The following is a 15,780-nucleotide window of genomic DNA, read 5'->3' as shown; positions in this document are numbered from 1 at the left end:
ATCCCAACCCCATGTGCACAATAAAGCTTCAAGTATGACTACATTGAAACTCTTTTGCAAAGCACATGTGACCATGAAGATGAACTCTATAGCTTTAAGGGCCTAGGATCTAGTGTGGATTCTGTGGATTCTGACAGAGATGGAGGTCAGCAGGCTATCAGTCACATGTCACATCTCTCCTAAGGATAGTTCTTATTGACTGACAAACAAAGATAAAGATAAAGGTCTAGGGAGGGAGAGTCTGCGATAAACATTCTGGGGGCTTTGAGTGAGGTTTGGCTCTGCAGATAGCAAAGGTCACCAAGTTATTAACAGCATCTACTCCCAACCCTCTGGGTGGAAAACAGGTATTAATTTTCTCCATTGAGGAGACAACTCTGCTGATTAACAGTCCTGGTTTCTCCAGTACTTATCTTTGAGCACTCATAATCCTATATCTCCTCATTTCTAAGTTTTAAAGAAAAAATAATGGACATAATGGAAGTCAAGGGAGAATGCATTGCCTCTATGTCTAGGCAAGCGTAAGAGAATTACAAGAGCACCAAGAAAAGGGGAAAGCCATCTTATCCATGATTGAAAAGTCACTTGATAGATTCTGTCTCTTTATATAAATCATTAATTTGGCCTGTGGTGATATATTGTGTGTCCTAATAAATTTGCCTGAGGATCAGAGGACAGCACCAGCCACTAGATTAGACATAGAGGTCAGGCAGTGGTGGCACACAGCTTTAATTCCAGCATTTGAGATCTCATGCCTTTGCTTGGAAAGCATACGTCTTTAATTTGAGGAAGTAATATGGCAGGACAGAGAAAAGGTATAAAATGGTATGAGGAAACAGGAACTCACTCGTTTTAGACTGAGGATTTCATAGAGGTAAGAACTAGTGGCTGGCTGTTCTGCTTCTCTGATCTTTCACCTTTCACCCTGATATCTAGTTCTGAGTTTTTTATTAAAAGACCACATAAGGCCAGGCAGTGGTGGCGCACACCTTTAATCCCAGCACTCGGGAGGCAGAGGCAGGCGGATCTCTGTGAGTTCGAGGCCAGCCTGGTCTACAGAGCGAGATCCAGGAAAGGCACAAAGCTACAGAGAAACCCTGTCTCGAAAAACCAAAAAAAAAGACCATCTAAGATTCAAACAACATTGACCATCAATATTATCAGAAAAATCTGACACATTTAAGCAATATGTATCAAGAAATTGTTGACAACTAAGGTTATGCTTGAGCAGCAGCAAATAATCTCTAGTACTATTTTGTAAAATTATAGTCATCATTGTTACATACAAATGATAGTGAACTTTGGATGTTGATTTTGTATCCAGCAATTTTGGATTTGAATTCATTCAAATGCTCAGAAACCATATAAATGCAGAAACAATACCATGCATCTATAACCTCAGGGATCCTACAACAAGGTGAGAGGCAGAGACAGGAGAATTCATGCAAGCTCACAGAACAGCTAACCTGGCATCTGTAGTAGACCCTATCTCAAGAAAAAGGTGAAGACTAACAACCAAGATTGTCACCAAATCTACACATTCTCTAATCTACACACACATAAACACACACACACACACACACACACACACACACACACATATGTAATTTTTTTTAAAAAAAAATCTGAAATTGACCTCTTAAAGAGTGAAAGAAAATAGTGGTTACCAGAGGCTGAGAAGAATAGTGGAGGAGAAAGAAAGGGAAAGACTGCTCAATGGTTATAAAGGTATAGCACGGCTGCAAAAATAAGTTCTGCTGTTACACTGCACAGTAGTAGGATAATGATTGAAAAATAATGCACTATACATAGTCTAAAAGCTAGAAGAAATAATTTTGAATGATGTTACTATAAAATTAAATGAGGATATAAATATAATTACCCTAATTTGAATATGATACAATGAGCTATCATACCATATTAAGATCCATGAACATAAATAATATTTAGGCATCAATTCAAAAACCTAATAAAAAAAATAAGGGCTGCAAGATAGCTCAACAGATAAAGTGTTTGCCACACAACTATGATAGGACAGGAGTTGGATCCACAGAATCCACTTAAGTTCTAGGTGTATACTGCAGCCTGCCTGTAATCCCGGTGCTTGGAATGAAGATAGGATTCCTAAAGCTACCTGGATACTGTGAGCTCTGGGTTCAACTAAGAGACCATGCCTCACTGAATAGGTGGGGGATGATCCAAAGATGCTTGACACTTACAAGCTTCCACAGGAATGCACAAATATTTGGATGTGCACTTGCACACAAATACATGCCCACATACACGTAAACACAAGACAAAATTTAAATAAAATTTTAAAAAAATCCTGAAAGCTAAAATTACCTGTCAATACCCATCTTCTTTCTGCCTCTAAGTCAAGTACAGCTTTTGTCTGCTGAGCATTTGGATTTCGTATGGCATGTCCTTCATCCAGGATCACTCTTAGCCATTTTATGCTATGCAATGTACTGTCATCTTTATTCTGAAATAGAGGTTTAATATTAAAAAAGCACAGTAAAATAACATAATACTTAAATGTTTGTTAAATAATAGTAGTTCTGATCTTTCTACTAACTCTTACTAGGTACCTGGCACTGTTAAGTACTCCAAAGACAATTAGTGAACATCAAAAAGCCTAGAATATTACCTCTGTTTTACAGCTAAGAACACCAAAGAACAAGATACTAAATATGTTGTTTGAAGTACCACTAAGAAGCAGCTAGCTCCTACTCCAAGCTAAGAGTCATGCATAATACACAGAACCATTTTATACACAATGAAACAGTGACAGAAAAGCCATCCCTTGTAAGAAATTTTTCAGTGTAACAACAATGCTTTCTTTTATACAAATGGCAATGTTCTTTCAACACTGAGATTTTAACTATATGGTATTTCCAAAATAACTGGAGTTATTAAGGAAAATAACAGGCTCATGAAAAGAGTTGAGAACTTAATGACTACTGTAACACTCATCATTAAAAAAAAAATAATCCAAAAAAATCAACAATTTTTCAGAACACCAAAAAGAAATTTGTATATAAATTATGATAAACACTAGATATAATACAAATCTAAAATTTTAACCTTAAATGTTCTAAATGACAACATTTCCAAATTAGTATCTCAAGAGGGTGCAAAGCCCTTCTCTGCAACATGTTATCTTACAGACATTCTTAAGCATTTTCAAAGAAAGAAAGGGAAGAGCATATACTATGAATTTGTGAATAATTTAGAAACATGAAGAAGAGTAATCAACCTTAAAAAAAATCTCTAGGTAGGGCTGAAAAGATGGTTTAGTGGTTAGGAGTATTTGCTGCTCTTGCAAATGGAAGTTCCCAGCATCCATATCAAATGACTAAGAAATACCTTTAACTCCAGCTACAGGGGCCTCCAAAGTCACCAGCACTCACTATCACACAGACAAACACACAGTTTTTTAAAAAAATAAATATTTTTAAAGGCTTTAGGTATTTGCATACTTACTCCATAATCATGAGTTAAAATATTATAAGTAGTCAAAACAATATCCTGTTTTGAAAGGAAGGCTGGTTCTCTTATACGATCAGGACCATAATAAACATAAAAATTCAAGTGCACTTCTGATTTTATATGTTGTCCAAATTGTTCCTAAAAAAAATTACAAATATTTTAATAAGAATCAGATGAGTATCAAGTTGAGCATGCATATCATGAGCATGCCAGCAAGAGTGTCAAAAATCAGTTTTCCTACAATCTAAAATTAAAGTATAATGATAGCTACACTAATAAGTATCATATTGTGTCAAATCGTAAAACTGACAAACATATAAAACATGTTATATAAATTTTGCCTGTCCTACCAATGAGCAGCCATTTCACATATATAGTCCATTTGTGTAGCCATTTCATTACTATGCAGCCCAGGCTAGTCTCAAACTCATCTTCCTGCCTCTACCTCTCAAACACTGAGATTAAACATTAGCATGTCTTCAATTTTACGTAAAAAAGTCCACCAAATTTTTTGTAAACAACAGACTTAGATGATTTTGAGCAAGAAAAGAAAGAAAAAAAGGAGGAAAGGAAAGAAGAAAAGAACAAGACGAGAGAGAAGGTGCCATGGAGCCTATTGGAGCCTATTTAGGCTTTACCAGGCAGGTCTGCATAGGGAGGATGACTGGGCCGTGGAAATGGGTGCCAGGTGTCTGAGGTGGTCTGCACTTGGCTGTGCTTGGGGGAGGTCTTTCACTCCACACCTTGGCATTTCTTTGAATACTCTAGGGCAAGGAGGGACACATGAATGACCCCATGAAGAGAAGTGGATGAGATCTACACGAGTGGACTGGGTGTGTGTGTGGGGGGGGGCAGAGGATGAGGAGTGCGGGATGAGAACATAGGGAAATGGGAGGGTCGAGCTGGAACAGGGACAGAGTGGGAGGGCAGGGAGGAAGATACCATGATAGATGAGGACATCATGGGAATAGGAAGAGGCAGCGTGCTGGGGGGCTCTCAGGAATCCACAAGGTTGACTCCACCTTGGTCTGCTGGCAGTGGTCCAGAGGGTGCCTGGACCGGTCTACTCTGGTGACCAGCCTAGCAAATAACCTAGCTGTCATCATAGAGCCTTTGTCCAGGGACGGATGGAGGCAGATACAGAGATCCACAGCCCAGCACCAGGCTGAGCTCCAGGAATCCAATTGATGAGAGAGAGAAGGGATTCTGGAGGCAGGGGACGTTGAGATTATGATGGGAGGAAGTGCAGAGATGACCGGCCACACTAGTGGAAGCCCATGAACTGTGGACTGGTGGCTGTGGAGCCCCAATGGGACTGGACTAGGCCCTCTGGACACAGAAGACAGCTGTTTGGCTTGAACTGTTTGGGGGGGGCACCCAGGTAGGGGGATCGGGATCTGTCCCTGGTGCATGGGTAGGCTCCTGGGAATCCAGTGCCTGTGGTGTGACACCTTGCACAGCCTTGGTACAGTGGGAAGGGGCTTGGACCTGCCTGGGCTCAGTGAGCTGGGCTCTGCTGACTCCCCATGGGAGATCTCGATTTGGGGAATGTGGGGATGCGAGGTGGCTTGGGAAAGAGGGCTGGGGGGCCGGAGGAGAGAGGAGGGGGGTCTGTGGATAGCATGAGGAGTAAGCAGAAAATTTCTTAATAAAAAAATAATAATAAAGAAGGAAATCAGATGGAAAGGGGTTGTGTTGGGGAGTCTGGGGCGGGGTGGGGGTGGTGGTAGTGGCAATTGGAGTCAGAATGAGCAAGAGAGATACAGTGTACACATTATGAAACTGTCAAAGAATAAATAAAAAAAATATTTTTTCAAATGAAAAAAAAAATACCCTAGGGCAGACAGTGGAGGGCTGGTGGATAAGGATCCAGGCCTACCTGAGGCTATCCTGCATCTCTCTCTGTTTCTCTCCCCTCTTTATTTCTAACTAAATCTCTTATCCCTCATTCCTCAAGAGTCCCTGAGGTAAATAAATGTGGGGGCTGGTCCCCCACAGATGGTATCACTGAACAGAGACTAAGAAAAAAGAAAAAAGTGTGTGTGTGTGTGTATGTGTGTGTGTGTGTAGATATACATCCAGAGTACTTAGTGAAAGTAGGAGGCCCTACAAGTTAAAGAGGAGGGTCTGATATGGTTTTGTAGCTAAAAGAGAAAGTTAAATGGGGCAGGGGGTTTTATCCTTGAGAGAAAAAGAAAAAAATGGACTGGAAAGATGTCTGAGTATAAGGCTGCAGCTTAGATTCTCTATCAAGATTTCTCTCTTTCTGTCTCTCTCTTAATTTCTATCTATAAAAATTAAGGAAGCAGGAATAGATACATAGTATAGGAAAAACTTAGAAGAGTAAGATAGTGTAGAAAAACTTTAGAAAAATAGCAAAAAGAAAACTTAGGATAAGATAGGCAACTAGACAGAAACTATGTCTTTAATTTTCTAACTTTAGGGCTATGAACGCAAACTGAGATAAAATCTATCCTCTTGGAGCTTAATGGGCAGGAAAAAAAAGGCTCTTCTTTGAGTTTAACAGGCAGAAAAAAGATACCTGTGGGAAGCTTTTGGTCCCAAGCAGCAGAAGAAAGTAATTCTCCCTGAAGCAAAATGTGGGTGTAATAAGCCAAAGTTTAGAAGTTTGGGGGATGAACTAGGTGGTCTTTCTCTCAAATTAAAAGCTTTCTTAAAAAACTTACTCTCTCTTTAAAACACTAAAACACCTCAGAACTTACTTTCTCAGTTTCTCTTTCTGTAAGGGCAAAATTAGATTCACCTGAAAGAATGTGGGAAATGATCTGTGATTTCCTCTAAGAAAAAAACCAACAAACATCTTGGAACAGGGCAAAACCTCTCCGCTAAGTTCTGTCTCTCTAAACTAGGAAAAAATCAGCAGCCAGAAGTTCCCTATGGTTATAGTCTCGCAAAAAAAGTGCAGGCAGAAAGCCGAAGCAGGGACAACTTCCCCAAAAAGTGAAGAGATGGGGGAGGGGCTGCTGGTGAGAATGAAGCAATGGAGGCTTTCTTTTCTAAGCTCTATCTCCAGTAGAAATTCCCCCTGCAGGTAGAACTGAGCCATAGATGCAGGAAAGTGTAGGTGAAGAGCCACAGAGCGCCAAATGGGGCAGGAAACTCCTGGCATGGTAGAAGCAGTAAAAGCTGAGCTTCTCAGTTGCAGCTACAGCTAAGACATCAGGGACTTTGTTTCTGGGTGGGCATCTATCATAACTGCTCTAGCACAAAGATCCCTTAGGCAACGCAAACACTCTGTTAGCACTGTATCTTCCCTTCTCTAACCAACAACTGAGAAGCAATTAGCCAGCACCTCCAAGTTTGAGTACATTCTGGGGATACTAGGATTCCTACAGTAGTCAGGAAGTCTCAAGAAAAGCAGTGCTGAACTGGGAATAGCTGAGACAGAATCAGAAAAAAAGCCCCTACCTTCAGAAGCAGAGAAAATCGCCACTGTGGCATCAGGGACTGTTTCTGGGAGAAGGGATGAACTGAGACCACACTGTGAGTTGTCTGGGAGAAAGTATCTCTGAAGTAAAAAAAAAACCTTTGTTTCAAGTGCTTTTATTTTTATCACTGATACGGTGACATGGAGGAGAAAGCCCCAAGGGAATTTTGCTTCCAGCATGGAGGGACCGTCCTGCATATGTGTGGGCAGGTGCACTCAGCTTCCGGAGCAGTGTCAGCAAGGGAAAACACGTACTAAAGCCAGCTCAGACAGAACAAAATCCTTTGACTCAAGAAACCTCCTGTAGTGAAGAAAAAAGCTGGTTTATTCTTAACTTTTCAATAGGAAAGCAAGCCAGTAAAAGGGAACTGAAAGTTGACTCCCAGACCTGAAAAGAACTATGGGAAATGGAGTCCAAAAGGTAGCTCATAACAGCAGACTGATATAAGAGAAATGCATTCTGGGAAAGAAAGTTTTTCCAATAAAGATGGCTACTGCCTGGTAAAATTGTTTTTTCAAATCAAAATGAACTTTCTTTCTTTCCTTAAGCATTGCTAGATAGCTTAAATTTACTTCTCAAAAAGTTGAAAGCAAACAAACAGCTTGCCTCACAGGAGATAATTAAAAAACAAACAAACAAACAAAAAGCTTATGAGATTGAGTTGTGTTTAAGATTCCAGAGAAACGTTGAAAGCATTAAAAGACACTCATAGCAAACTTAAAATACAGCTTTTAAAAGATTAAGAAGGAGGAAAATTGTCTGAGAGTTTGTTGAGTGTCAGCCCCAATGAAAAACTGTAAGGATACAGAACTTGGAGCTGCACCACTTTTGGCTCATTTGAGAAAATGCTTTATATTGCCTGATAGCTGCACAATAACTTTTCACTAAGAGTTTTATGAAAGTTCAATATGGGAATTTAATCCTCGCCCTGAGGTGAGGCTTCTGTGACAACTGAGTGAAGTCAATGGCATTTATCTGAATTGAAGCCCTTAGGGGAGCTATTATGAATTTGGGCAAAGGGACAGTCCCTAGCAAAGTAGCCATCTACCCGTAGGCTAATTTCCTGCCAGTTCCAGAACAGCTGAGAGGGCCTGGCAGGAAAGAAGTCTGGGGAAAACAACAACAACAACAAAACCTTTACCCCAAGGATTACAGCCTTAACAATGACACTATATTGTACAAAGAGCTAAGTCACTTAAAAATACATTATGCCCCTTAAAAGGATTCTCTTCTCATTCTTTTTGAGTTTCAAATGAAGTCAAAAGAAAATTACTCTCTGTCTTTTGGAAGATAATGCTAAACCTTTTCTAGGTGTTAAGAAATCTTTTAGGTGTTTGCTAGGTTAGATATTTGCTAAGGGTATCCCTAGGGAGTTTGCTAAGAGATTCTTCCTAGTGTGAGTTAGTTAACAGTAAGAAGTATCTTTGTAAGGTAGTCCTATAGAGTTTCCTTATGAATATAAGTTTGTATGAATATAAGAAGTATATTTGCTAATACAGTACTATAGAGTTTCCTTAAGAATATAAGTTTGTAAGAAGTATAAATAAGTGTATGTTGAATGTGAGCTTGTAAAAAAGTGTAAATGTTGAATGTGAGTCTAAATGCTTAATGTAAATACATGTAGTGTAAATAGTCATGCTAGTTGTAAATGTAAGTTTAAATAAGTGTAAATACAGTAAGTCAGACAAATGTAGGTTTAGAATATATAGGATTTAGGTCTAAGGATATGGTAAAAGTTTATTAGTGGGATTATATGGTTAAGTTAAATAACAAAGTAATTTAGAGTACAGTAGGAACCTGGAATGCAGAAAACAGTGTCCATAGCACACTGCAAACTTGGCAGTTCCAAAAGCCACCAATAATAACAAAACACATCTTCAGAGATTGCCAGCTATAGAAGTAGCAGTCAGGTGTCCACGGCTGAGACCCGTAGAGCATCATAGCTTCCCAACTAGCAGACGCCATGAGCCAGCAAAAGCAGAGCCAACACTAGCAGTGAGGGTCTGGTCTGCAAGCTTTGAGCCATGAAGAAGCCACAGTGAGAAGTGGCCACACTAAGCTACTAGAATGGCTAACCACAGGCAGCAACATGGAAAACCCAGCCAAGATGTTACACCATGAGGAAGGCGAATGGCAGACAGCAGCTTGGAGAGCCCAGAGGCTTGTGTCACCACAGGAAAGGTGAACAGCAATGAGCAATGAAGACTGTGTAAGCCAGAGAGCTTCCAGGAGCGGAGAAGCAGTGTCAGTACTAGAAAAGCTGCTGAGACACGCAGTAACTGCTGAATGCTCCAGGCTGAACAGCTAGACTGGGATTCTGCGGAAACTGCTGAATGCTACAGAGGATTCCTAGACTCAGGGTGCTGAGTACTTGGACTGTCAGTGAGGCAGGTAGTAGGACCCTTCCAGGGCCAGGGTTACTTGGGAGGGCCATGTATGGTTCAGCTCATGGCAGCTGAAAGAGCCTTGAGCCATGTGGCTGTGCAGTGAAGCTCTCTAGCCTCAGGACACAGAGGTCTGGAAATGGCCTGGTTACTGAAGACTACAGACTGAAAAGCACAGCGGTAGCTGAGTATGAAAGTTGCAGAAATACTTGTTTGAACTAAAATTGTTAACCATAAGTTTTGGTTATGGGACTTCTCATATTTGGAGCTGTTTGCTGGCACAGCCATATCTGGATGGAATGGCAGAAATCATAGAGCTAGCATAGCTGCTTGGAAAGATCCAGCAAAGCTGAGCCACATGATGGCTGCCACGCCACTTTTGGTTTTAATTTCTACCTGTTGAATACTTGAGAGACTTTTAATGTTTCTACAATTTGAGAATATAGGTTGATGGAAAATTTCTTATGTATCATTTACACCTTCTCTTGGGAAAGCTGTTTCTAAGCTTCCCCAGAACAGTCCTGAACATACTATCCCCCCCGCCTGCTTTTAGGGATATATCCTTATTTACTTGAATGTCTTCCTTATGCCTTGGAGGTTGTGACAATAAAGAAGCCCGAGGTCTCTTCAATGGGCTATGAGACATTCTTGAAACATCTGCCCCTGTACTTACACAGGAACAAGATATTTAAAACAAAGTAAACTCAAAAAGTTCAACAAGATTCAGTAGGCTAGAGGAGTTTGCCACAGTTCAAATTACAAGTCTCTTCCCACTGTACACTCAGACAATTACGTGGCATACAACTCTGCCCTACATAGAGACATATTGATGAGCAAAGTATGGAGTGGAAAGATGATAAAAGTATTAGGACCTCCATCTTTTAGAAGTTAGCTCATGTAGAGCCACTATAATGTCATATGATCAAGGAACAAAAGAATGCCAGGATTAGATATATAGACAAATTCCATAAAGATATAAATGTGAATATTGACTGTATTATGCCAGAATTTGAATAATAACTGTAGCAGCTTTTGCCTGAGGATTTTTCTTGGGCCCTCTGGCCACTGAGAGTTAATAATACACTGCTTGACAAAACAGGCTGTCACATGCCTCTAGTTTCTTAAAAGTTAGGTTATGGGGTTAATGAGTAAGAATGATAACTCTGTTTATTAATGATGTCAAAACTTGAGGGAAAAGGATTGGAAATGATAACTTTGTTCTATCAAAGTTTATTAATGATGACTAAAAGATAAGCAAAGGGAAGTAAAACACATGTCCAAAAACAAAAATAATATGATCTATGTTTTGGAACATCATGAATGTATCTCTGCTTACTAAATTCTGTATAAATAAAGGAACACTCTGGCTGCTAGTAGGTCAGGCTTCAAGATTCTCCTGACCACCATGGCCTGGCTCACTTCCTCCCCCTACCAACTCTTTACATCCTCTGCTGGGAACTGTTCCACTAGGGATGACTCTTGTATGCTTCCTCTCCGTCCATCTCTCCTAAAATGTAACTAAGAAGTATCTCATGTCTGATTCCTCCATTGCTGCTCTTGCATCCACCCGTCTTCAAACCCTGCCCTCATCTGGAGCTGGACTCTGGCAGTTTGCTTTAAAGACTTAAGGGCAGTTGATAAGCCAGGCCCTGATTTCAAGCACTCAGAGGTACTTTTAGGAATGGTACCAGAAGTCTTTTTGAGCTATTGAACTTAAGAAACAAAATGGACAGTAATGATTTCATTATGAAACTGTTTATGTAAAAACAGAACTGCTTAAAAAGGGAACTGTTTAAATAGAGACATTTGGGGATTTTTTTTTCTAAAAAATTATATAGGGTGAGTGTTACTATTTCTCAGTCTATTTAATTTAAAAAATGTTTTAGTGTTATTTGAGTGAATTATGTTATGTTTTTTATAGTTCTATTAAGAAATTGTTTTTGGGCCGGGCGGTGGTGGCGCACGCCTTTAATCCCAGCACTCGGGAGGCAGAGGCAGGCAGATCTCTGTGAGTTCGAGGCCAGCCTGGTCTACCAAGTGAGTTCCAGGAAAGGCGCAAAGCTACACAAAGAAACCCTGTCTCGAAAAAACCGGAGGAAAAAAAAAAAAGAAAAGAAATTGTTTTTGAATGTAGGTTTGTAAGAAAGTGTTAATGGTTATATTGAGGGTAGGTTTATAGGAATTATAATTGTGTATAGTAATGTTCTTGTTAGAATTATTGATATTAATAAATACACCATGGTTTGGTGAAGTTAAGGAATTATTTAAGTTTGATGTGAATACATAAAAAGTATATCCTATGCTGGGAGGTGTGACAGCTATGGAAATTGCTGTGAGCTCTTAATGGGGAGTTGTTTATATATTAATAAGGGGGTACCTGTTGGAGCCCATTTAGGCTTTACCCAGCAGATCTGCATAGGAAGGATGACTGGACCATGGGCTCAAGTGCCAGGTGTCTGAGATGGTCTGCACTTGGCTGTGTTGAGGGAGGTCTTTTGCTCCACTCCTTGGCATTCCTTTAAATACCCTGTGTCAGAGACATTCAAGGCCCAATGGATTAGGATCCAGGCCCTCTTGAGGCTATCCTGTATTTTCTATCTGTTTCTCTCCCTTCTATCCTTCTATCTAATATTTCCTGCTGCTCCTACTCAAGAGTACTCTTTGGAAGTGTGGGGGTGAGCAGTGGCCCCCCACAGGAGACAAAGCTGACAAATTCTTAGGTGAGAACTGAAACTCTTTTTTTTTTTTTATTTTATTTATTTTATTTTACAATACCATTCAGTTCTACATATCAGCTACGGGTTCCCCTATTCTCCCTCCCTCCCCTTACCCCCAGCCCACCCCCCATTCCAACTTCCTCCTTGGCAAATCCTCCCCCAAGGACTGCGATCAACCTGGTAGAATCAGTCCAGGCAGGTCCAGTCCCTTCCTCCCAGACTGAGCCAAGTGTCCCTGCATAAGCTCCAGGTTTCAAACAGCCAACTCATGCAATGAGCACAGGACTTGGTCCCACTGCCTAGTTGCCTCCCAAACTGATCAAGCCAATTAACTGTCACACCTATTCAGAGGGCCTGTTTCAGCTGGGGGCCCCTCAGCCTTTGGTTCATAGTTCATGTGTTTCCATTCATTTGGCTATTTTTTTTTTCAATAATTGAGTAAAACTGAAATTTATTATAAGCCACAGTCGTCCTAGGGACCTCCATGCTATATATATATATAGCCTCCATGGTTCTATGGGTTGTGGTCTAATTTGAGAACTGAAACTCTTAAGACCAGAATAGCAGATGCTGGAACAGAATGGAAAGAACAGGTATGAGAGAAAGATGTTAACAAGAAGGAAGCCTGGGGACTTGGGACTTAAGTATGGGACATGAGGAAAAGAGAAGATAGTCATGTCCTTAAACTTCATATAACTGCCTGGAAGAACTGAGTGATAAAGGTATAGAAAATTTTACCCAAAGAGGAAGAAAGAAGTGAGAAAGAAATTTTTTTGTGACTTTTGGTCATTACAGACCAGTGGGTCTCAATATTCCTAATGCTGCAGCCCTTTAATACAGTTCTTCATGTTGTGATGACCCTCAATCATTAAATTATTTTTGTTGCTACTTTATAACTATAATTTTGCTACTGTTATAAGTCATAATATAAATATTTTTGGAGACAGAGGTTTGCCAAAGGGTCTCAATCCACAAGTTGAGATCCACTACTATAGACTACCTAGAGTATAGCACAGAACATAAACACTGGCCTACAGGTGCAAATAAGACGAGTGTCTATGCATTTTAGAGTTACAAATGGATAACACATACACCTAGGAATAAGTCTTTAAATATCTTTATTTTAAAAAGAACATGTACAATGAGAAAACAAAGCAGTCAGGGATGCAGCCTGCCAACAATAAAGAACCACACTATGCTTTTACTGAAGGAATGACATAGCTGAGATAAGGTTAAAGTATTCGAGTAATGAAAAGAGTAAAGCAAAGATAGCTGTATTCTGGTAATTCTTGAGTCTTGCTGAGTAAATGAGGATCTCATTAAAATTTTTATAATTAAATTCTTCCTTTTAAGATGACTATGTCACCCAGATTGGCCTTAAAACTCTTAAGCTCCTGAGAATAACTGTACATGAAACCAGAAGAAAGCAAAGCAATGGTAGTCAGAAAGTCACAAGAACAAATAAAGAGGATGAGACCCAGAAGACAAAGAATAGCAGAGTTCAGGAAGGAAATAAAGTGAAGTTCTCATCTGAAACACTTTCCATAAAGAGTGACTCCAGACAACAACAACAACAACAAAAAAAAAAAAGCAAAATACTCCCCAAACTGAGGGGAAAAAAACTATAGCTCACAAACATACAACAATAAGGTCAATGGTTTCTGCAAAGGGAGTTTCCATAGCAAATGGGAATAAACAATACATTACAGTAGGCTGAAGAAATACACATAAAATAAAAATCCAAAACACACAAAGGTAGGGAGAAACTGAAAAAAAGATAGAAACACAGAGAATTTTTTTTTAGTTAATCTTGTAGAGAAGAAATTCAGTATGAAGACACATTTTAAATTAAAAGATCTGAATGAAATGGGCAGCAATGAAATGGAGCAGTATATATTAATGGAAGAATAAAACTTAAGATGAAAGAACATCAACTGTTCTGGAGAGAGAACAATAGGTTATGTCTCCAGATACTCTGTGTGTCATGTAGTCTATCAACAGGATGGAATAGCTGCTTTGGAATGCAGTTAAACAATCTGTCTTAATAAATATAGTCTTAAATACTAGTATTAAATAGCCTTAAAAATAATTCATGATGTTTGTGGAACTGGTATTTAAGATCTTACCTTTTAATTTGATTATTTTTCTTATCTGCAAACAAAAAAGGGGACCTAGAGAGATATCTTAGCAGTTAAGAGCAACTTGCTGCTCTTGCAGTGGGCCTGGTTTGGTTCCCAGCACTCACATGACAGTTCCCATCAATCTATAACTCTAGTTCAAGAGGATCGAATGCCCTCTTATGGCCTCCTTTAAGCACATGAATACACACACACACACACACAAAGTAAAAATATAGATCTTTCAAAACAAAAAGAAAGGGGGAGGAGGAATAGGTCCGAATCTGTTCCTGAGACTTTTAGATGATTAACTTGGAAGGTAAAAAACAGAGTAAATTATTGGAAGAATGAAATACTGTTTATCATGTGCCTCTAAATTGTAAGTTCTCAACCTTTGGGTCATGACTGATAGAATTTGTAACCACCCCCCAAAGACTGGGCATGCACTGGCAAGTCACTTAGTCATTCCAGGGCCATACATCCTACATAATCTGTGTGCTGTGGGGTCATGTAATTTGCATGCAGCGTGATCACATAATCTGTGCACATGAATGTGCATGCATGGGTGAATCCATTAAGAGTGGATCCCACATATCCTCTCCCCCCCCCTCTTCCTGCACAATCTCTCAACAGGCCTAAGTGCATCCCTTTTGTCCCCCTTCCATTAATAAACTATTACAGCAGGTTTTGTTGTGCCTCCTGGCTTTTCTCTCACAGTCAACAGCACTGTATAATAAATAACATTGGTGCCACTCTGCACCCAGGACCCTTTATAGAAGTTTTGCTCTATCTATGACTGCCCACTTCTCCATTTGCCTAGCTGCCAGACAACTTCACACATACTGGCTGCTTTGATTGATGAGTTTTCCCTTTCCAGCCAGTGTAAAGTCCCCTAGAACCATGGGAATGACTGTCCCCAGGACTTGAGGTACACCCATCCATGGCCTTCATTGGCTATGGTCGGTGCCCATCATAGGCTTCAATTTCTAGCCATTTCCCACATCTGCAGTCTGAGTTATCATTCTCACTGTTAGACCCCTGTCCTTGGGCTGCATATACCCCACTCCATTCTCTCATTACAAAGCATTAAATTCTGTTGGATCCCCGCCCCCCCTCGCTGACCAGGTATCCTCTGGCTATGCACATTCTGGCTTTCACCTTTCCAGCTTGACGAAGAGTTGGGTGACTTGCGCCAATTGCTGATCATCACTTGATCTTGGGGATGCCTGAGATTGTAGTCTTGGATCACATTCTTTTTCCTATTTTATTTCTCTCTGCTGCAGTTACAGAAAAAAAGGTTTCCAACCCTATCAGTCCTACCTACCCCCTGGGATGGCTTCTGCAAACTCTCAAACCTCTCAGCTTAATGCTTACTTAAAGATCTCTAAGCTTGTCTACCTCAGTTTTAAGAAATGGCCCAAAGGGGTTGGGGATTTAGCTCAGTGGTAGAGCGCTTGCCTAGCAAGCACAAGGCCCTGGGTTTGGTTCTCAGGTCTGGGGAGAAAAAAAAAATAAAAATAAAAATAAACAAATAAATAAACAAAAATGGCCCAAATATCCCTTAGATAACAATAAGAAATGGCCACCTAATAGCTCCTTAGACCCTGATATTTTGCAGGAATTA

At 40.0% G+C, this 15,780-nt stretch overlaps 1 protein-coding gene across 5 annotated transcripts in view; it reads right to left on the bottom strand.

Moving 5' to 3' along the window:
- Positions 1-15,780, bottom strand: part of Hltf (helicase like transcription factor) — a 93,320-nt gene that overhangs the window by 40,070 nt on the left and 37,470 nt on the right. For all 5 annotated transcript variants that reach the window (XM_037206497.1, XM_037206499.1, XM_037206498.1 and 2 more), the window contains 2 exons: positions 3,484-3,627; positions 2,344-2,482 (listed from right to left, as the gene is read on the bottom strand). In XM_037206497.1, coding sequence (XP_037062392.1) covers positions 2,344-2,482; positions 3,484-3,627 — 283 coding nt within the window. The remainder of the gene's footprint in view (positions 1-2,343; positions 2,483-3,483; positions 3,628-15,780) is intronic.

Source organism: Peromyscus leucopus, chromosome 6, assembly GCF_004664715.2.
Source record: "Peromyscus leucopus breed LL Stock chromosome 6, UCI_PerLeu_2.1, whole genome shotgun sequence".
NCBI lineage: Eukaryota > Metazoa > Chordata > Mammalia > Rodentia > Cricetidae > Peromyscus > Peromyscus leucopus.
This window is presented reverse-complemented; position numbering and strand designations above follow the sequence as displayed.